The sequence below is a fragment of the Lycium barbarum genome, chromosome 2 (assembly GCF_019175385.1).
Source record: "Lycium barbarum isolate Lr01 chromosome 2, ASM1917538v2, whole genome shotgun sequence".
NCBI lineage: Eukaryota > Viridiplantae > Streptophyta > Magnoliopsida > Solanales > Solanaceae > Lycium > Lycium barbarum.
This window is the reverse complement of record NC_083338.1, coordinates 51,761,487-51,783,453: the sequence shown is the minus strand read 5'-3', so window position 1 is coordinate 51,783,453 and position 21,967 is coordinate 51,761,487. Positions and strand designations below refer to the sequence as shown.

Below are 21,967 nucleotides of genomic sequence, written 5' to 3'. Positions count from 1 at the left end.
AATGTCATTTTTTAGTAAAAGCTTGGATTGAGTCATGATTCTTGATGTGTTATGATTATGGTTATGTTATAAATGATGTTAAGAACATGGGATAGACATTGTATATGAATGAATGTAATCGTGTGCTATGACCATGGATATGGATGATTGGAAGTGAATTGAGAAGTAAGGATAATGTAGGTGAATAAAGACTATTGTTATGATGTTGTGAATGTTATTATCGATGTTTGGGAGTTGATATATGATATGGAGGAAGTCGTATAAATAAAGGACATGTTGTCCAATTTTATCTAGCATGTATGCTAAGCTATCGATTTTCTAATGATAGTATAACTCTAATGATGGTAGAAACGTGAGCATTGAAGGAGAACGTGCAAGTGATAGAATAGTTGAACGGAAAGGTATATAAGGCTAACCCTTCTTTCATAAGGCATGGTTCCTTGGCCAAATATCTAATCTTCTATGATCCTATCATGTCCTCCAAATGATGCTATCTTCAAAGCTACTAAGCTCATGAATCTCGATATGTTATGATCGTACTAAATTCCTCCTATGATGAGAATCCTCTAGGGATAGATGTAATGAACGACGATAGTAATGATGCTAAAGATGTTTATGAGCTTTTATGTATATGTGTCTATGTATGGCTATTATGAAACCCCGAGCTTATATGGCCGGGTAGAATATATATATATATATATATATATTGCGCACGCACCACTGCAGTTGGGTACGGATAACCCTGAGCCTTGGTAGGGCCAGGTATGTATACTCACCGAGCCTTGCCATGGCTGGGTATGTAAAACACCGAACCTTCATGGTCGGGTATGCTATGTACATGATATGGATATGTATACGATATGAATATGAATATAAATACGAATATGCTATGAATACGAAAATGGATACGAAATGTAAATGAGTACAGATATGAATACAGATACGGATATGGATGTATGTACACAATCACGCATTAGAAATGGAAAGTCCCTATGAAAAGCAAGTAAGTGTTTATGATGATGGTTCTACTACCTCCCATCTTATGCTATTTCTTATGTTGCTTATTATGCTTCTATAATGATGTTGATCATGCTTTACATACTCAGTACATTCTTTGTACTGACGTCCTTTTGTTTGTGGACCCTGCGTCATGCCCGCAGGTGGCCAGGGAGACAGGCTTGATCCATAGCTTTATTACTCAGGGACTACATAGCGGAGCTCCATTTCATTCGGAGCTACAACTTTTGGTATTTATTCTTTTGTGTACATATTTATAGGCATGGTTGGGCTCTGTCCCGCCTATATGATATGACATACTCTCCTTAGAGGCTCGTAGACATGTGTATATGGATAGATGTATTTGGCCTTGTCGGCCTATATTTTGGATATCATTTTGTTAGCCTCGTCGGCTTATGTATATTGTTGTGGGCATAGTTGTTGATGATGATATAAATGTATTGTTGCCCAATGGAAATAGTATGAATGAGGAATAAAAGTATGATTTAGCTATATGACTCACCTAGATGTAAATGTGAAAGTATGATAAGAGGTGCCCGGGTGGGTTAGCACTGGGTGCCCGTCGCGGCCCTCTGGTTGGGTCGTGACAGTATACAAGAAGATTTGGGTGAAAGGCTTGCCATTCAAGATTTCATTTATGATGTGGAAAGTGTGGCACTTCAAAGTGCCTCTTGATGATGTGATTAAAAGTTGGGGATACAGTATGCCATCTAGATGTGATTGCTGTGTGGAGCTAAAGGAAGAAACTATGCCTCATATATTCTTGAAATGTGCAACAGCTCAAAGGACATGGTCATATTTTTGTGCAGTAGCTGGGATTAACATCCAAGGTATGCATCTACATCAGGTGATTATGCAATGGTGGTATGCAGATGTGCCAGCAAGAATTCAGAATTAATTCCATGATATACCTTCTATCATAGTTTGGCAGTTGTGGAAGAAGAGGAATGGAGATAAGCATAGGAATAGAGTGTCTACTAGCAGGGTGATTTATCAAGCTTCTAGTGACATTCAACAACTGGTGAGATTAAGAAAGCCTGGGATAAAAATGTACCACATAGATGGCATGATATTCTCAAAATCATGGAACAGTTTGTGCCAAGTCTGCAGGTTACAAAGGTGTTATGGCATTTTCCACCTGAAGGGGTCCTCAAGTGTAACACAGATGGTGCTACTAGGGGCAATCCTGGTAGAAGTGCATTTGCCTTTTGTGTGAGGGATGTTGCAGGTGATCTAGTGCATGAAAGTGCTAAGAAGATGGAGAATAGCACTAATACTGAGTCTGAAGCTCAAGCTTTGTTGGAAGATGCTAGATATTGTTTGGCACATCATGTATACTCATTCATTTTGGAGATTGATTCTATTCTGATGAAGAACATACTAGATAGATCATGGAAACCCCCATGGCATATAGCATTTCAAGTTGAAGAGTTATTAGATATCATTGACAATGCAGATGTCCAAGTTCAGCATATCATGAGAGAAGGCAACCAATTAGCTGATCATTTGGCAAATGTTGCTATGTATCATGGTGAGGTGAATGTGTTTTCTTTTGCAGAATTGGACTCAAAAGGAAGAAAAGTTCTTCAATAGTGACAAGTTGCAATGTCCATATTTGAGAATAAGAACAAAGAGGAGATATTGAAGCTGAATCCTGGTGGTTTAAAGTGAAAAAAAGGATATCATTATACTGAAGTTCTTATGGAGGAGAGTATAATGATTCTATTTTCTACTAATGTTGGTTTCTTGATTGCAGGTTCTTTTGACATTCATGTGTTACGAGAGTGTGTTTATTTCAGAAATCAATGCCACAGGTGCTTTGCTACAAAAAGGGAAGAAGCTGCAATTTAGAAGTTCTTGAAGTGAAGGGTGCTCATTAGTAATAATTTTTTACATCTACTCTTTTGATCCTTTGAGCAAAGGATATGATATTGAGTGCCTGTGTCTGGTGCTTAACATGATATATAGATGTGCAATTTTTGAGGTTTAGACATCTATTGTGCATATGCTTTTGAGTGGAATTTTTGGTGGAAGAGTACTGAGATGGGGTGCTTTTGTACTGTTAGCAGATGCATATGGTGGTTTGAGCAAGACCTCAATATTGACAAGGTATCAGGGTGTGGTATTGGCATTTCATGCTCAGTCTCCTGATAGCTTGACAATAACTAGGAGGTGGTTGTTTGGAGCTGATTTTTCTGGTGGTTTGCAGCAGAATGATAGTGCTATGAGAAGGAGTTGTTGGTTCTGGGCTATAAGAAGTAAATCATCTTGTTCAAGTCCTCTTGGAGGAGAACGAGATGAGTTTTTTATGACTAACAACATTTTCTTTTTTGCAGGTACATTTAATGCATAGAAACTGGAAAATTCTAGCTTATCAGGAAATTGTGCTAAGTACTATGCTATTGATCCAAATCTAATTGGATATGATATAGTACATATTGAGCATGATTTCCAGCTATGCAAAGCCATTCAAATGCTTTGCACCATAGATCCTAGTCACATAGGACATAAAATGGTTTCAAGAACTGGTTTTTCTGGTTTTTTTGCTGAAGTTTGAGTTTGCATCAAGGAATTACTATTGGTGCTGGGCTGCAAGTTACTACACATCATGTTCAAATCCTTCCGGAGGAGAACATAATGAGTCTTTACACATAAACAATCCTCTCTTCGTTGCAGCCAAACTCTATACATGGAAACTGGAAAATTGTAGTTTTGTAGGAATTTCTGCTAAGTTTAGTGTTCTTGATCTTAACATGGTAGGAAACGATATAATTCAAACTGAGTGGAAATTTATCCTCAGCAAAGCTATTCAAATGCTTTGTACCATTGATCCTAATCATATAGGACATGATACGGTTTCACTTTTTTAGGATCACAAGCACCAGAAGTCATTTTTTCTTCCTGAGAAAAACTTGGAATTTGATCTTATAGGAAATGATGGCCTGATGATACAACATGATTTGGCATTTGCAGAACTGGTGTCATGGGATTAAGGCAAATTCTTACAGTGTCAATCAGTTTCTATATGTTGGCAAATATTTATGCAGTGGTATTAGCACTTTGTGCTCAGTCTGCAGAGGAGATGACATCATATGGAGACTGTTTTGGCTACATTAAGGATATTTTGTACATCAGTTATGCCAGTTTAAGACTATGCAGAATTCAGAAATATGCAACAGACCACTTGCACTGTTGTTGGTTTTCTGTTCACTTTTCAGTGAAGATGGAGGAAACATGGTGCACCAAGGGATCAAACTTGGGACACCATTTTACTGATAGAGGTTCTGATGGAGAATTAATCTGGCTCAGTTGCAGATTTACAAAGAAGCAACATTTGTTGCAGGTCACACAACTTGCAACAGTTGGATCACATCAAGGAACATATTATGGATCATTTTGCAGAATTGAGAGTCTAACACTAGCAGGTCTCAAGATGCATTATGAGTGCTGTGTGTTGGCATCTGGTGACATGAATTTGCAGTATTATGCAGATTTTCATATATGCTGCTTTTCACAAGTATCATCAGGACATGAGCAGGATCAAAAAAATAGAGCCATGCATGCAAATACTCATCAGATGCTATTTGCCATGCATAGAACTAGCTCTGGTTGCTGCCTTGCAGTAATTCATCAGTCATTGCTTTTATAAGTTATTCTTTTCAAAGTTTAGATCAGTGGTTTATGCAGTAGCAACTTGTAGTACCAACTTAAGTCCTCGTATAAGACTTAAGGTGGTCATTAGTTATTCTTGTTTATTAGCCATTTTGGCTACATTGTAAAGACTCATTAATTTTCTTTGAGAAAATTATTTATAAAATCAGCCCTAGGCTCACAAGCCTAGTGGACTTTGCTTTAAAAAAAAAAAAAAAAAACTAAGGTAGGTCTATCTGCATTTCCTGGTGACAGGTTGTGTGTACATATCTTACAAGGTGTAAATTCCTATAAGGAACCTTGGAGGATGTTGATCAACACTCAGATCAAAGGGACCAGTTTAGCTTTCGGCAGTATATCTTGTGTATATTGCAGTATATCATCTGGTTTTTTGAGTGTCAAGCATGAGGTATTGTCAGTTAAAGGTTACATAGCTGCAGTCATGAGGATGTGCAGGATTGTAGGGGCTGATATACATGTGTATCATGCTGGTATACACCAATATACTGCTGATATACATGGACTGATGATCAAGTTGTGCATCAAAGTTTCAAACTTGGGACACAAGTTGGTTCACATGCAGGAAAACATCATTCACATGATTTGCAGATTTCTTCTTCAAATTTTAGTTTTTTACCATCTTTTTATTTTAGATTTTTGTAGTACCAACTTAAGCCATCATATAAGACTTAAGTTGGTCATTAGCTTAATCATGTTTTCTATTGGTCTATATGACCACCTTTGTAAAGACATTACGTTGCTTTGTTTTTGAGAAAATATATAAAATCAGCCTCAGGCCACAAGTCTAGTGGACTTTATTTAAAAGAAAAAAAAAAAGAAAAAAAAAGAAAAAAGAAAATTTAAAGGACCAGGGGAATAATATCAGAAATTAATGGATACGGAAGTGTAATTTCACAACTGAAGGGAGATCTGTCAGAGATTGATTGCCATAGATTTATATTTCGTTAAAACACCAACGTGCTCAAGAGTCCTTCCATTCAACCTGCATCACGACATCACTACCCTTCTCAAAGGTTAGCGAAAATCCACTTTCTTCTCTGATCTATCCTTAATAAGTTACTTGGCTTGTTTTTGATTCACATGATATGGTAAAAGCAGAAAAAATAATGAATTATCGTTCTCTCCTGTAGTGCTTCTGTGGGTCAAACATCTAGATTTATCAAATCTAAGGGGACTTCCTTGTAATTATCTATTATTACGTGCACTTAATTGATGAATCCATTGATCTACTTAGTTGATTGTATTTTGATTTTGAATCTTTTCCGTTAGAACCCGTTTGGCCATAGATTTTGAAGTTGAAACTTAAAAATCTGAGTTTTTGAAGTTGTCATTTTGTTGTGTTTGGACATTACTTGGAAAGTATTTGAAGTTTTGTGAGTGGAAGTGAATTTTCTCCCAAAAACTGGTCAGAACTTGAAAATATTTTGAAGATAAAATTTCAAAATCTGATCAAATTTCATGGCCAAACAGATATTTGAAGATAAATTTTCAATATGTGATCCAAAATATATGGCCAAACGCTAATGTCTGGCAATTTGTGATGATTTACTTAGGTGATTTTTGATATTCAGGAGAAAGATGAAGACGGTTGACGTGGCATTGTTGGTTGCTTTAATGGTTGTAGTTCATGTTCCATTTGGACATACGTTTCCATCTACTGTTCCTTCATTTCTTTGGTCATCGCATCAACATGGGTATGCTTTTTTTCCGTTCATGTTTTAGTTTGTTAATTTCTACTGATTGTCCCTTTTGGTTACAGCTTGTTTAATCACTAGGGAATTCATGGTCTAGCGGTGCCTGAATTGAGTAGTATAGTTGATTAACGTAGATCTTAATATATACTCCCTATATCCCAATTTATGTGACACAGTTTGAATTTCAAGAGTCAAATTATTTAATTTTGACCGTGAATTCGGGCATCAAATCTTCAAGCTTTTTGAAATAGTTCTTACATAAATTCAAAGTAGTTCATCCTATTTTACAACCTTTGCTAATAATTTTGAATAGGATGAACTACTTTGTCTTCCTCTCTAGCTTACCAAACTAATAGCCTGTTTGGCCAAGCTTCTAAAATCAACTATATGCTATACCTCAGAAGCACTTATTTTTTCCTAAAGCTTGGCCAAACACTTCTTTTTTATAAAATAAGCACTTTTAGCCTCCCAAGAGCACTATAATAGGCCTTCTAAAAGTACCTTAGTTATTCTCTCTCTATATATGGGTTATATCTGTGACTCCGTATAAAGGTGGAAGTTTAAGATCCTTATTTACAACAACAACAACAACCCAGTGAAATCCCACAACGTGGGGTCTGGGGAGAGTAGAGTTTACGCAGACTTTACTCCTACCAAGGTAGGACGGCTGTTTCCGAAAGACCCTCGGCTCAATAAAAAAAAGGCATAAAAAGAGGTCAGATAAGGCTAAGAGATTCAAAGCGATATGGAAATGAAATAACGCAAGCGATACAGATAACATAGGAAAGATCCTTATTTGAAAAGAAAAAATTGAAGGTCTAAGGTGTACATTCATACTAAGGGGGAGGAAGTATTGGCTAAGCTAGAGGGAGGCCTAAACTATTCACCCTGCCAAAATCTAATTACATATGTAGATACCAAATCTGGGTGCTCATCTATTTGTCCTAATAGTAATCTTCCATGTCGGAAATCTATTTATTGAGGGTTTAATCTAGAGTGCAGATATCTACTCAAAGGTTTTTTTTTTCTTCCTTTTGTAATACTTTGGATAGTTAACATCTGCTCAAAATGAAGAGGTCTTCATTTTCAGGGATGAAAAATTTTCTTCTATTAAGAATGGTTTACTTGGAGAAAGTTTCTTGTGTTACGACAAATTTTATATCAACAACAACAACAACAACATACCCAGTGAAATCCCACAATGTGAGGTCTGAGGAGGGTAAAGCGTACGTAGACCTTACCCCCACCTTGGGAGGTAGGGAGGCTGTTTCTGAAAGACCCTTAGCTCAAGAGAAAACAAGACAAAAGAGTCAGATAAGGACAAGCATATCAGAGTAATGCGAAAATAAGAAATAACAAGAGCGAAGAAGTCATGATAAAACAACCTGGAAAGACAAGACCCAACAAATATAAGCAGAAATCAAAGGGCAATAAACGATAGAGCAAAACTACGACCACTGGTGAGAAAGAATAAGTGAGACTACCTATTAGCCTTCCTAGCCTTCTATCCTAATCTGAGTCCTCCACAACCTCCTATCTAAAGTCATGTCCTCGGTAAGCTGAAACTGCGTCGTGTCCTGTCTAATCACCTCTCCTCAATATCAACAGTTTTTGTTTTAATGTTTCAGATGGTTTTTGGCTCTCATTTTCTTTCCTTATTATTTACACTTTTTATTCTGTAATCTAGAATGCTTTCAACCGAATACGGTTAGTTTTCTGCTGTTCAGTTTGTCCTGTTTTGACAGATTGCTTCTCCGTCTGATAGTTGGTCTCTCAAAGAAAAACAAATATTAGGATGAAAAAGGAGATGGAGAGATTTTGCTTCTGGTATACTATGCATTATGTGGCCAAAAAATAATTTCTTACATTAACGTCTCATTTTAATGTGAAACAGGATTTGTAAGTTCTTCCATTTTGTTTGCTAGAATCTCAGTTTTTTTTAATTCTTGTAATGTTAACTGGGATTGTATTTTCTTCATCAATTCTTGAGATAACTCATCTATCTGAACTATTCTTCGTAAGGGTATGGTATCATTCACATTCTGCATTCCTGTTACTAATCAAAGAGAAAAGAGATCTTATCACATCTGCATAGGTTCTGCAGCCTTCTCTCAATTTAAGCCTTTCTTCTTGTGAGGGTGGTACACTAGATTTCATTATGTTTACCTGGTCTGTTGTTCTTCGTTGTGTGGTGAAAATACTTATGTGGCTTTGTTGATGCCTGAAGGATTTTCCTGAGGAGTAACTTATAAACATATAATGACGGAAGATGAGTAGAAAAACTGAAAGTCCAAGTGAAGAGCTGGGAATTTTGGCGGATAGTTAGAAAGGAGAAGGGCCCTCCCCAGACTGCACTTGTGGGATTACACTGGATTTGTTGTTGAAGTTAGAAAGGAGAAGGGATGAGGGAGCAAAAGAGAAGTGTGCATTTAAACTTATGAGAAGCAAAAAAGATTGCTTTGCTAGAAGAAGTAGGAGGGTGAACAAACTTGAAATCGGGATAAGGACAATGGTTCAGCACAAGAAGGGAAGTGAAATAGTCAGAACTGCCGGTGACGGAGGAATGGCAACTGAACAAAACAGAAAAGAACAACATGTGATTCAAAAGGGAAAAACAACTGAGAAGATGACAAACTACAGGAATACCACCTTTTTATTTCCTTTCTTTTTCTTGGGGGGATGGGTGGCGCAATTACCTTTGCAACCTTCGCTAATCTCGATTAGTTGAACGTTCCATCACTTCTTGTTAAAATTTTTACTATGTAAATAGACGGCTCTTCATGGAGAAACAGAGTGCAAAGCTGTTTCACTTTAGGGAGAAAAGAGAAGAGAGGGGAACTCAGGGACCTCTTAAATAGCGTATTGAGCAGCAGAACAAGAAGATAAGTGGTATCAGGAAAGGGAGGAAAAGCAGAGGGGAGAAGAACTAGAAGATGAAGCGGAGGTTGTAGGTAGGTGCTTCATTTCAAAATATTGGTTAGGACAATCATGTCTATTAAAAATAGATAGCCTCCTTCTTTAGTTGAAGACTCTAGCTACGTCAAGGCAATCGGTGCAAAACCTTAGCTCATCACTTCATTTCTAATACCTCTAACCACTTCTCTATAAAGTGATGCTAGTTAGGTAGTTCACATATATTACATTTTTATTTATTAGTAAGAAGTTGCTTTATTTTTTATAAAAGCATACAAGCTGGTGCATTAGGACAAATTTACATTAAAGCTGCAAATAGCTCAAAGAGTCTTCAAAAACATCCACTTTCTTTATATTTCCTGTTTGCTCCAAGAAAAAAAGTTGTTAAGTATTTTATTTTAGTCTGTTTTCTTTTGCACTGCTTCTCCACCAAAAAGTCTCCTGATTCCCTCCTTAATAATTGCGAAACTATGTACAATGGTATCATCTCCTCTATCTTCTGTGCTTCTTTCCACGCTGTACACCTTCCATGCCCAGCGATTTTCCAACACTGTACAAGCATTGTCCAAAGTACTCTTACCACATACCTCTGTAGCTTTATTCTTTTTTAGTAAGGTAACATACCTCTCTAGCTTAATCACAGGTGTAACAATAGATAGTAGAAGTATCCCACGAACAATACATAAACTTTCAGGTCTAGGTCTTTTAACTTTTTCTTGAATGTAAATTCTCCATTCCCAGCTTTAGGAATGTCAATGTAACCAAATTATCACTCCTGTGTGGTTTGCGAGCTATTGCACAAGAGCTGGGTTTACCCTGTGTGCACCCGAAGGGTAGCGGCTGCGGGTTCCCATGTCATCAAAAATAAAAAATAAAATAAAAAAAACATCTCAATTTCTTTGCTAGTAATCTTAGAAAAATTATCTCAATTTCAATGTCACACACAATCTTTTCTAGGAACTCATTGTTTCCGTGCTGGCTGAGTGACAAAACAAACTAATAACTCAAATGTCAACTACTTATCCCCCGAACAAGAAAAAGAAAAAAGAAAAAGAGGAAGCAAAACTTAGGTCAACTAAGTAAATAACAAAATCCTTGTAGACTCTCCTAGATTCATTCTAACAAAGTGTATCTTTCATTGTCATCTTATAAAAAATGTTTACTAAATTTACTTTTACTATCTTCATGGGGTCTCTGGATCACTTCCTATCGTTCCTATTTTACTATTCACACTGGAGTTGTGACGATAGTTTCTTAATTTCCTTGAAGCTTGAGAGGTGAAGCTTAACATTCTGAGAGTCGTCTTCCATTTTTTTTTCTTCAAATTGTGTCAACCAACAAAACTAAATTGAGACATAGAAAGAAATTTAGAAGTCGTTTTTGTCGTCGTTGTCATGAGGCGATTTGTTAACTTGTTTAGGCATGAACAAGTAGGAGCAAGATCTGCACATTTACTGTGTGCACTTGAAATCCTAGCTTCACTTGTGACACCTCACTGCTCCAGCTTTTAGCTACTCTGTTTGACCCACTCATGGAGATTTTCTCCTTGCTTATATGCTTATACTTTTCAACTATGTAATTTGTCCTCTATAGATTGGAGATAATTTTAGGTAAAAAATGAAGATTCCCCTGTTGAACTATCCCTTTTCACCAAATTGCCCTACTAATTTTTTCCGTTAGCAGGCTTAGCCTTGTTCTCTCGTAATCTGGTGTTTCCATCTTTCCTTTTTCACGTGTCCATCACTTTTTTGATAAGGTAAATAATTTATTAACAGGGGATCCCCGTATACAAGCCGTATACCATAAGAAGAGAGCCTACATCAAAATATGGTTCTCAACAAAAGAGATCCAATTCTCTATACATTCACGTGTTCACGACTAATCTACTTTCTTGTTGGAAACTTATTGCAAAGTTGACTCCTTTTATCTATTGTAATCCTAATTGTTTTGTCCTTGCACATCTGATGATTCATGTCACTTAAATAGAACCCTAACAATACCTTGAGTGTTTGATTCCATTAATGAGATCAATTTCTTCATAAGGAACCTTTATTTAGGAAGGTCAACCACATATAATGACATCAAATCTTTATTTTGGGGGCCTGAGCTTCTAGTTGTAAAAAGCAATTTTTTTTTTGCCTTATTCTTACATAAGATCTTTTGTTTTGGAAACACCTGATGTAAAGCAATTTCCACAGCGTATTCTTTCTTGTAGTGAATGTACTCTTCTTATTTCCTTGAGAAAGACTGAAGGAGGGAGAGAAGTGTCAAAGTCACTTGCCTCCAGAATATTCAAGCTTTTAATATGGATTGCAAAGTAACGCCCTTCTTATAATTATGTTTTTCTATTCTTTTTCAAAAGAGAATCAGCTTCTAATATGGACAAAATTCTCAAAAATTTAAACCTCAAGCATGTTGGATCAAATCTGAATGACAATCAAAGTTTCTGGCTACAATCGATTTTCTAATGCCTCAATTGCTCCGTTAAAGTTCTGATTTTATGCCTCAAATTCATAAATTTTGAGCAGCTCCTTCAATTTCTATTTTTGTTCCCAGTAGTTCCTTCCTCCCCCATTCTAAAAGATTTTACAAGACCTAGAAGCCACTAATTGTGAGCTTCAACACTAAGAATCATTTCTCACCATCATAAGCATAAATCATGGTAGAACTCCCACTCAACCGCCCCCCGGTCCTCAAACCAACCAAAATCGAAAAAGGATGTTGCTAGAAATCTGATTGCTAAACCTATGTATCCGCTGGTACATCTCTAGACTCCAAGCATCTTCATAGAACCTCCCTTGGGACTTTGTCGTATGCCTTTTCTAGGTCAATGAACACCATATGCAAGTCACTTTTCCTATCCCTATACTGCTCCATCACTCTCCTCAAAAGATGAATCACTTCCGTAGGTGATCCCTCCAGCATGAATCCGAATTGGTTCTCAGAGATAGACATATCCCTATATCCCTCTGCATCCTCATCTCTACCACCCTCTCCCAGACTTTCATAGTGTGGCTTAGTCTTCTGTGTGTGATTTTGTGTCTTAAACAACGGAATACAAAAAAGTGGGATGTTTTATTTACTCAAGGAGATATAGTAGTTTGTGTAAGTTTCTATTTCCTTGTCTACTTGAATAGAAAACGCTCAACTCTATTTTTCAGCCAAAATGACTTGTTAATTGGCTAGGCTGTGCAAGCTGTAGCCATGTTTTAGGAATTTTATTTGATAAAGTAATCAATTTTATGAGGAAAATCTCGGTATACAAGTAGTACAGTACCTAAAAAGTATAGGAGGTGCTCGCTAGAACCCACATGTTTTTAATATCTATGTATAGGACTTACAAGAGCTGCTCGCTGTTATCCACATGTTTTCAATAATCAATACCATGTCATGGAGGGTCGGGAAAGGCAGTGGTGTTTCTGGGCTATAGTTGAAGTGAAGGTCCACAGCTATGTGGACCATCTAGAAAACATCATTTAGGTCCTTAAAAAACTGATCTGCGATGTACTGGCGATCCCTAGAGCCTAGTTAATGAGTGGTTGGTGACAACAGGTAGATATCCTATATATGCCCCTTCTTTGTATTCCATGTTTATGTGGGATGGCACATTTGTTTTCTAAAGATGATGTGCACCCAATTTGAACATATCTAAACTGAATCTGCCATACATTTATGGTGATTATTGGCAAGAGGTCTATGCGTAAATTTGTATTGTCTGCATTTTTTTTCTCTTATGTTGCAGAGTTGTCTCAAGTGAAGCTGTCAATTACAGAACCCTTTCATTGAAGGATTTAGTCAAGTCTGTTATGGCTGAGGGTGGTTGGTCGGACTTGCTGGTACTTCCTGTCTCTATATTCTATTAGTTTCTTAACTTCCTAATCTTTTTCTCTGGATTCATTCTCTGAAGGAAACTAAAACTGTTTTTGATCTTCATTAGTGCTCAGGAAAAGGTGGACAGCGTCTGGATCTTGCACTTGTTTTTGTTGGGAAAGAGGTTGGCATCTCTTAGTTTTAGGAAAATAGTAACAATATTTTGTGGCACTTCCGTGGAATTAAATTACCAAACACCCTTTACTTAAGCCATTTGGCTCGTTATATTTTTTATGCTTGGAGCAAGACGATGACGAGATTGCGATACACCTTCCTTCAAAATATAATTTGGTCCACACAGATTTCAAGCCGCCGAAAAGGTGCTTGGAACCCATTCTTACTTACCAGTGAAAAAACAAAGGGTGTTTGGAACCCATTTGTATCCTGAATAATGAGAAACCCTTTGTGGTTGCTGTCTGTGTTATACTCACCCCGATATTTGAGTTGATACAAACAACTGTGTTCGATTTATTTACCCATTGAAGTAGAATTCTAATTCGGTTGGTGAAATGCCACTTTAAGCTAGTAGTAATGGAAAGTACTACTGCATCACAGCTTCCATATGGATTCTTGTTAACACATAGGCTTTGCAAGTTTTTATTTTACTTTTTGAATTTTTCTACCTTACCTCAGCAGCTAATGTCTCTTCTTGTTTAGTTGCAATCTGTGGATATCGCTAGACCCAAAAGTGCCAATTTGGAGCTTGTGGACTTGCTGAAGGTAATTAGAGTTTTCCCAACTTCTGAACTTATTTCCCTGATTCAAAAATTTTGTACTTGGTTCTTGATGTTCTGCAAAAGTTCATTTTTATTATCTTAGCTGTGGTAAAAATGTCTTGAGCAGGCCTCTGTTGCAAAGTCCAACTTTTCTTTGGCATTCCCTTACATTGATGCATCAGAGGAGAGTGAATCAGTGGAAAGCTCCTTGATTTCAGAATTTACAAACACGTGTGGGCATGGTCTTGAGGCCAGCAACATTGCTTTCTCAGAATCGTGCTCTATGGAGGGTGAAAGTTTTGAGAAACTTACTGATGTCCTCTCAGTTCAGGTTAATATGGATAAATCTTTATTCTATTGATAACGAGGCACCTGAAAAAGAAGAACAAAAAAAAAAAGTGACCACGTATAGATTTTACTGCAGTGGCTATGTTCACCACAGCTACTACCGCTTGTATATGTATATACATTGTTGCTGTTTTCGTGTTTGCTGGATGCATTAATTCTTTTCATCTGTCTTGTGTTACAGAACTATCTGCTATCAACGACTAAACAATCCAAGGGGCAACCAAATTTGATTGTTCTCTGCGACCAAGGTCACCGTACTTTGGAAGGAGCTGAAGAACAAACCTCTGAGGGTATGATACTAATGGAGAATATGTTTTATACCTATTTTGGTCATATATAGTCCTTAAACTTGATAAATTTGCAGGAGCAGTGTTATCTCAATTGCTCAGTTACGTGGAGAATCTGGGAGCAAAATACACCGCGCTCTATGTATCAGATCCTTTTAGGTCAATTCAGTTCCCCTCTCATAGGGAAGTAGAAAGATTTCTTGCTGAAGGTACTGGAAATAAATCAGTCAATGGTTGCGATGGAGTTTGCCAAATTAAATCCTCATTTTTGGAGGGCTTATTTGTGGTACGTACATTTCTGTCCACAGTTCAAAGCTTCTAGTGTTTTTTTTCTTGTCGTGGTGAAGTCAGATTATGTCCTTTTTCCCCTTGCTGCTGCTTTTGGTGTTAATTGTATCATGTTCTTTAACCAGAGCTTGTTCTCACATTACTGCGTCACTTAATGTTCCAGGCAATTGTTTTGCTTATAATTTTGATATCCGGCCTTTGCTGCATGAGTGGAATTGATACTCCGACAAGGTTTGAGGCCCCTGCAGATTCGTAATCGTTAGAGCTTCTGCAAGATAAATTCATATTCTGGGGTGCTCTGATTGTAGTAATGTGAATGTATCTGTATTGCTATGCATAACCCTGTAATTTTTGTTTATTTGTCAAACAACTCTCGCTTGTATGGGCAGTATAGAGAGTGTGACATTCAATAAGTTATGGCCATTCTTGATTTTTTTTGGTTATTTATCATTCTGTATGTATTCAGTTAACTGCCCTTGTTATTCTTCAGTTCTGCTGGATGGCTGTTTGACTCTGTTTAGTTGGCATAAGTCCGCAAGTGAAAATCACGAGCCTTTAGTGCGGTTTCTCTCAACCTTCTGAACAATTGGCAAGAGTCCTTGTAGAGTCTTAAATGGTGTTATCTCGCTAAATGTGGTCCTGCTCTCTCCCCCCCCCCCCCCCCCCCCCCCCCCCCCCCAGTCCTCCCTGCCCCCCAACCCACACACAGAATAGGGTGAAAAAGATGGGCGAGAGCTGCCATTTTTTTGGAATTAACATGATGAAATATCATGAGCGGATGATGCAAATCAGAATAGTAGTAATACGTATTCAAACCTTATTGATGTTGCTATTTCGGGATATATGTGAACACACGAATGTTTTCGATAAAGAGGTACAAATGACAATGCCTTGAAGAAAGGTACCTGAATGGTAGGTGAGGGTATATGTGGTCTACTTACTGTGATGGTAAAAAGGTTTACCATTATTTGTTGGTGATTCTCCCATTGATCGTCTGCTTAACTGAAATATAATTATTTGTTGAGATCGCGCGGATGTGCTTTATGGTGACCAGGACGGTGCGGGACTACTTCCAGATAGAATTAGTACAGAATTTAAATCCATATAGACTTGCAATACAACTTTTAATCTCAGAAAGTCAAGTTTAATGGATCATTGTTGAGTTGGTAGGGTATTGTCGCAAGTCCTATTATCCTTGCACTTTTGCTTTTAGGTTTCTAAAAGCCAATAAGAAGTCGAAAACAGTAGTGGCACACGTGATAAATTAGAATTTATGCCTCGAGTCTCGTTCGGAATGAATGAAAAATGGAAATTTAATGTAAATGGAAAGGAGGCAGGAGCAGTATCTTATTTTTAGAGATGAAAACAAATTAAGGAATTAATATCCAGCTTACTATATTTAAAATAAGTACGTTGAAGCAAGAGCCAACATGACCATCCTGCTAAAGATCAGCACTGTGCTAGCTGCATTGCTCCTTGAGATTTACCCACCTCCTTTCGCTAAGTTGATATTCCCAAGATCACTACTACTATTTTCTGTTATCAACCCTATCTTACCCAGTCATGTCATCCTTTCTGTCAAATATTCGGATAGGGTTTTACCACTTCGATTGCCAAGGTTTGTCTCATCTTAATTCGGCATGTCTGTCACTACTGAGAGTGCCTGCATGTTCTTTAATTATCAGGGCGTTAATTATAATACAGAGAAGAGTCGAGAACTCTATCATGGTCACTGCATGGTTAACACCTTTACTAGTTCTTTTTTTTTTAAAAAAAAAATCAATTAATCGAACCTCATTGACGTGCAAAAAGTTATTTTGACATCCAAACTTTTGTTAAGACCAGTAGAAGCTGTCCTACTAAAAGTTGAGTCCGCAGCTTAAATGACCCAAAATGTGATGAAAGGTACCAAAATACCAAAAAAAAAAAAAATGACCGAAGTATCTTTTGCGCACTAATTTAGTGCGCAAAGGCTAGTTTTTTCTTTCACACAATTTTAAAGCTCTCAAATTCACGTTTTTTTCATACTTTGACGCAAGATTAGTCATGTTTCAAAACTTCAAAATATTAATATTTTATATAGAACTTGATATCTTTTTTTGCGGACAATAATGTCGGCTCATTACATCAAGTTTACCTAAACGTTTGGATCGTCGTTTTAGGGGTTGTAAAGTGTCCCGAAATAAGTTTTGTTTATTTGAATCTTGTTATGTTTAGGTTTAAGTCTTTTATTTTATAAGGTTTTGTTTTAAGTGTTTTAATTTTTAGTCAAGACATTACTTTTTTTTCGAATGTACAAATAAAAATATTATATTAAAAAATAATTCATCCAATACGAGAGGTTCAAAATAATTCATTGCAATAACCAAATAATAGATCGTTATTTACAATAACAAAATATTTAAAACAATACATCAAGTACGGGAGGCTCTTCTACTACGAGATGTACTTCCACCACCACGGCCTCGTAGGCTACACAAACGCTTATCATGGCCAAACTCCTTACACATCGAGCACCTTCGAGAGTATGTCCTATATGGAACATCCATTTGATTAGGAATCCGAGTTCGTGCGTTAACCCAAATTTTACAGATATACTCCTTGTTAGCAACCATTGAAAATGACTCGTTTGGCCAATAAGCTTGATCACCAAATGGGTAGAAGCGGCCGACATATGCTTTAGCGTAACTTTTGACACTGTATTCCGATGCCACATAACTTGTTAATGTTTTTCCCATTGCCTCGAAACACTTGACGACATAAGAACACGACATGTGGTATGTTTGACACTTACCACAACTGCACATTCTCGTGCCCTCATAAACGGTATGTATGTTTCCTCTCCTACCCTGGTAATAACATGTTCTAACTTCATACACATGTTTAGTCAGGCTATACTCGGCCATCTTGTACAGTTGACTTTTTTGCCTGTGATGCTCTATCATTTTGAAAGGTTTTGGCATCCGTCTCCCACCCTCTGCTAATATGGAAATGGCTTGCTTGGTTCTTGTCACAAACTGCTCCACAACTTTCATGAAAGTCATTCTTACCATTGCAGTAACGGGTAGTCCTCGAGCATATTTTAACAAACCATTGAATGACTCCGAGCTGTTTGTTGTGAGCATCCCCCATCTCCTGCCTTCATCAGCATGTAATGTCCATTTTTCAACTTCGATTTTCTTCAACCAAGTATATGCTTTTGGACTTACTGCCTTGATCGTCTCCATCCTCACAAGCCTTTTTTTTTTGTTGATGCTCCATCGCAGCCGCCCACATCAATTTGTTGAGTGTGCCGTTTCCAAACTTCGTTTGAAAATTTGCCTTGATGTTCCTTAAACAATAGCGATGGTAAGCAAGGAGAGGCTACCACCCCTCCAAAGTAGACATGCAGCGCATTATGCCTTGATGTCTATCAGATAGCACGCATATGCCCATACGATCCTTAATAATATGCTGCCTCAAATGTTTCAAAAACATCCCCCATGTGTCGTTGCTCTCGTTAGCGGCAATTGCGAAAGCAAAAAAGAATATTGAACCATTGACATCCATTCCTACTGCAATCAGTAGCTTGATGTCATATGCACCATATACATGCGTGCCATCTATGGATATGACTAGCCGGCAGTAACCAAAACCATCAATAGATGGTTTGAATGCCCAAAACACATAGTTGAAAATATTACTGCCCAGAATCCTCCACTCTACAACAGTTCCTACATTGAATTTTTGTAGAGCTGCCATATACCTCGGCAACATCTTGAAAGAGCCCTCCTAATTTTCATAAATCATCTCAAACGCACGCCTACCCCCAAGATATCCCTTTCTCTTGCTTATTGTTTTTGAATATACCATCTTAACGTTTCTAATGCAATCCTTGATGGGGATCCTGCACAAGTTTAAACAAACAACACTTAACAATGACAATTTAATTGATGTAAGAATTATAATGAACTAGGTCGAATAGGTTACCTTGGGGGTTCGGCAACATCTTTAAGTAGCACTTGAACAATCATATTTATATCTAAATTAAAATGATCTGCTAGATTCTCTCCCATATCACAGGTGTGACGTTTGTGGAATTTTGTGATAACCCACATGACATCGGGCTTTTCAATTCCCCGAAGCATCCATGCACAGCCTTGATACTGTCGTCTACAAACTAGTCTCCATATTTTTCTGGTTGAATCATCAACCCTATACTCCCTAATTTCCTTGTAACAATAAATTTTTATTGCCCTTTGCAATGCCTTTTTTTATCCGAACACCATCCCTTTTTCAAGGTAGCAATCATCTTTTATAAGATCGGCCGGTTCTTTTCACATTTTTTGACGACATTGATCATCTTCTCTGGTGAAGACAAAGGCTTCAGCCCGATCTTGAAGATTGTCTAGATATGGAATATTGTCAGAATGCCATTGCATTGGGCTTCCGGAAGGGCTTTCGGGAGTTGGGATTTCCGATAGCGAACTTTGCATCAATGCTATTAAATTTGCTTATTGCCCACCAGATTGAACATCGACCTTTTCGTCATCATCATCGGTTTCATCTGCATTATTTGGTTCGCTATCAATTGATGATGTCTCACAATAATTTGGACAGTCATCACCATCTAAGAAAGGCCTTTTCCTACACGAAAAGTAACATATTTTAAATACCAACATCAAATATATATGGATTATTTAATATCAAGGTGATGAACCTACTGATATTGATCAATATTGACATAGTTTGGAGAAAGATCATCTCCACCGAACTGAGTGCATTGCCCAAAATCATCATTTGGTACCATTGACGAGTTTTGTGAATAATTTTTAGGGAAAAGGGTCAAAAAGACCCCTGTACTTTGTTTTATTAGTTAAATATACCATCCGTTAGTAAAAGTTAATAAAAACACCCCTGACGTCTTCAAACTTCACACTTATGCCCCTATTTGGATGGAAATCCCCAAATCCTCTCAAATTACCCAATTTCAAAAAATTACCCACTTTTTTTGACCGACCCGCCTATCATCATTATCAAGCTCTAGCTTCATCTTCTTCCATGGAGAAAAAAAGAAAAAAAGCAAGAACACACCCAAATGATAATATCCCAAAACTCACCTCAAATTTCATCTTTAAATTCAACTCCAAATCTTGATGCAGCTAATACTGTGAGGAAAGTGAACTTCACGGAAGCAGAAATATATAGCAAATTTAAGATCAAATAATTCAGTTAGCAATAACTTGATAGGATCCAATGCCCAACAAGTTTTCACAGTCAGAAGCAATCTTCTAGATAATCAAATTTCGGACTCATCAAACTAGACATTTGAAGTGGCTAGCCCAGCAGCAAAGTGTATGCCCCCATTATTAGTCACGTATTAACATTTTCTCACAATATGTTACTCACTTGGCATACATCCACAATTATGGAATCATTTCGGGCAACGTTTTCTCACGTATTAACATTTTCTCACAGTATTGGTTGCACCAAGACTTGGAATTGGATTTAAAGATGAAATTTGAGATGAGTTTTGAAATTTTATCATTTGGGTGTGTTCTTGCTTTTTTTTGTTTCTTCATGGAAGAAGATGAAGCTAGAGCTTGATGATGATAATAGGCGGGTCGGGTAAAAAAAAAAGTGGGTAATTTTTTTGAAATTGGATAATTTGAGAGGATTTGAGAATTTCCATCCAAATAGGGGCATAGGTGTGAAGTTTGAAGACGCCAGTGGTATTTTTATTAACTTTCACTAACGGAGGGCATATTTAACTAATAAAACAAAGTAGAGGGGTATATTTGACCCTTTTCCCTAATTTTTAACTCCACCAAACTGAGAGTTTTTCCCAATATTACTCATATCAGGTGTGTAACCCCCTACAAAGATATCAAAAATGGATATTTACCAATAAATAAAATAAACACGTGCTACTACATAAAATAATAATTTAAAAATGGATATTTATCAATTTTCAATGTAAGTTTGATTAAATTGTTGGCTTAGAGTTTCCAGCGGGACTTGACCACTCAAAATGTGTGTATAAGAACTAAAGTCCCCATAAGTGTTATCACGAGTAGGCTGGACTTGAGGGACTTCTTCAGGTATCTTCTCTATATACATTTCAACAACATAAATGGCGACTAAATGCCTATATTCTTCAGGCGCCCTCAAATACTCCTCAAAGAGTCATCATCATTGATATTCTACACACCATAAAGTAATAAGCCTTGTGAAACGCTGTTTGGATATCTGCCAATTACAGATAATCCATACTCTGTGGGATCAGTTTTCATTTTTTTATGTACGTAAGTGACTAATGTTTCGTAATTTAAGATTGTCGGAAAATTTACATGGGCTTTTGGTTTGATACTATAACGAACGGTATTATTGTCATCAAGTATATCTCCACCCTATAATAGAGAAACCCTAACGGTTGAAGAAGGAGAAGACATTTTTTTTTTGAAGTTTGAGTTTTTTCAAGAACTTAAAAGACTTAAAATTATGAAATGGATGAGTTTTTACCTCACCCAACATTCATATTAAATAGGCAAAATATGAGCGCAAAAGTGAATATTTAAAAAACGTGGGAACCTTATTGCGCAATACTTTTGCGCATGGAAATGTTGCGCAATAGGATAATTTTTTTGAAATAATGCAGCATGGTGTTGTCAAATCAAGCATAGTGTGTCATAAAAAAGGTCAAATAATGCAGCATTGTGTTGTCACATCAAGCATAGTGTGTCATAAAAAACGGACAAATAATGTGTCATCTATGGCTGATATATTGCGCAATACAAGTTAGTGTCATAAAAAGCGGTCAAATAATGGAGCATTGTGTTGTCACATCAAACATAGTGTGTCATAAAAAGTGGACAAACATAGTGTGTCATCTATGGCTCATATATTGCGCATTTAAATGTTGCGCAATACAAGTTAGTGTCATAAAAACAGGACAAATATGCAGCATTGTATTGTCACATCAAGCGGTCAAATAATGTGTCATCTATGACTGATATGTTGCGCAATACAAGTTAGTGTCATAAAGAGTAGTATATAACATGATTGACGAACAACTAGCATTCACATTAAAACGAGTTATCATGTCATTCTATACCCAATTTGCTGATATTGGTTCTATTACATGTTTTACCCCACAAGACATATTCAAAGCAATGGGTAGGAT

The 21,967-nt window shown here is 37.0% G+C and overlaps 1 protein-coding gene and 1 long non-coding RNA gene across 4 annotated transcripts; both read left to right on the top strand.

Annotated features, from left to right (window-relative positions):
* The first annotated feature begins 295 nt into the window (after positions 1 to 295).
* On the top strand, positions 296 to 1,247 carry LOC132620234 (uncharacterized). Its single transcript, XR_009574744.1, has 3 exons — positions 296 to 401; positions 941 to 1,003; positions 1,161 to 1,247. It is a non-coding gene; the product is annotated as an uncharacterized LOC132620234 (long non-coding RNA).
* A 4,297-nt stretch (positions 1,248 to 5,544) lies between these two features.
* On the top strand, positions 5,545 to 15,237 carry LOC132626499 (uncharacterized). 3 transcript variants are annotated; one of them, XM_060341406.1, is made up of 9 exons: positions 5,545 to 5,702; positions 6,261 to 6,383; positions 13,039 to 13,132; positions 13,234 to 13,290; positions 13,824 to 13,886; positions 14,010 to 14,213; positions 14,412 to 14,520; positions 14,601 to 14,803; positions 14,969 to 15,237. In XM_060341406.1, exons 2-9 carry the CDS (start codon positions 6,268 to 6,270, stop codon positions 15,059 to 15,061), a joined length of 939 nt encoding a protein of 312 aa, XP_060197389.1. In that variant the 5' UTR covers positions 5,545 to 5,702; positions 6,261 to 6,267; the 3' UTR covers positions 15,062 to 15,237. The 3 variants fall into 3 exon arrangements, with proteins under 3 accessions (XP_060197389.1, XP_060197387.1, XP_060197388.1); XM_060341404.1 differs by having other exon boundaries at positions 14,595 to 14,803; XM_060341405.1 differs by having other exon boundaries at positions 5,568 to 5,702; positions 6,243 to 6,383; positions 14,595 to 14,803.
* The last annotated feature ends 6,730 nt before the right edge of the window (positions 15,238 to 21,967 follow it).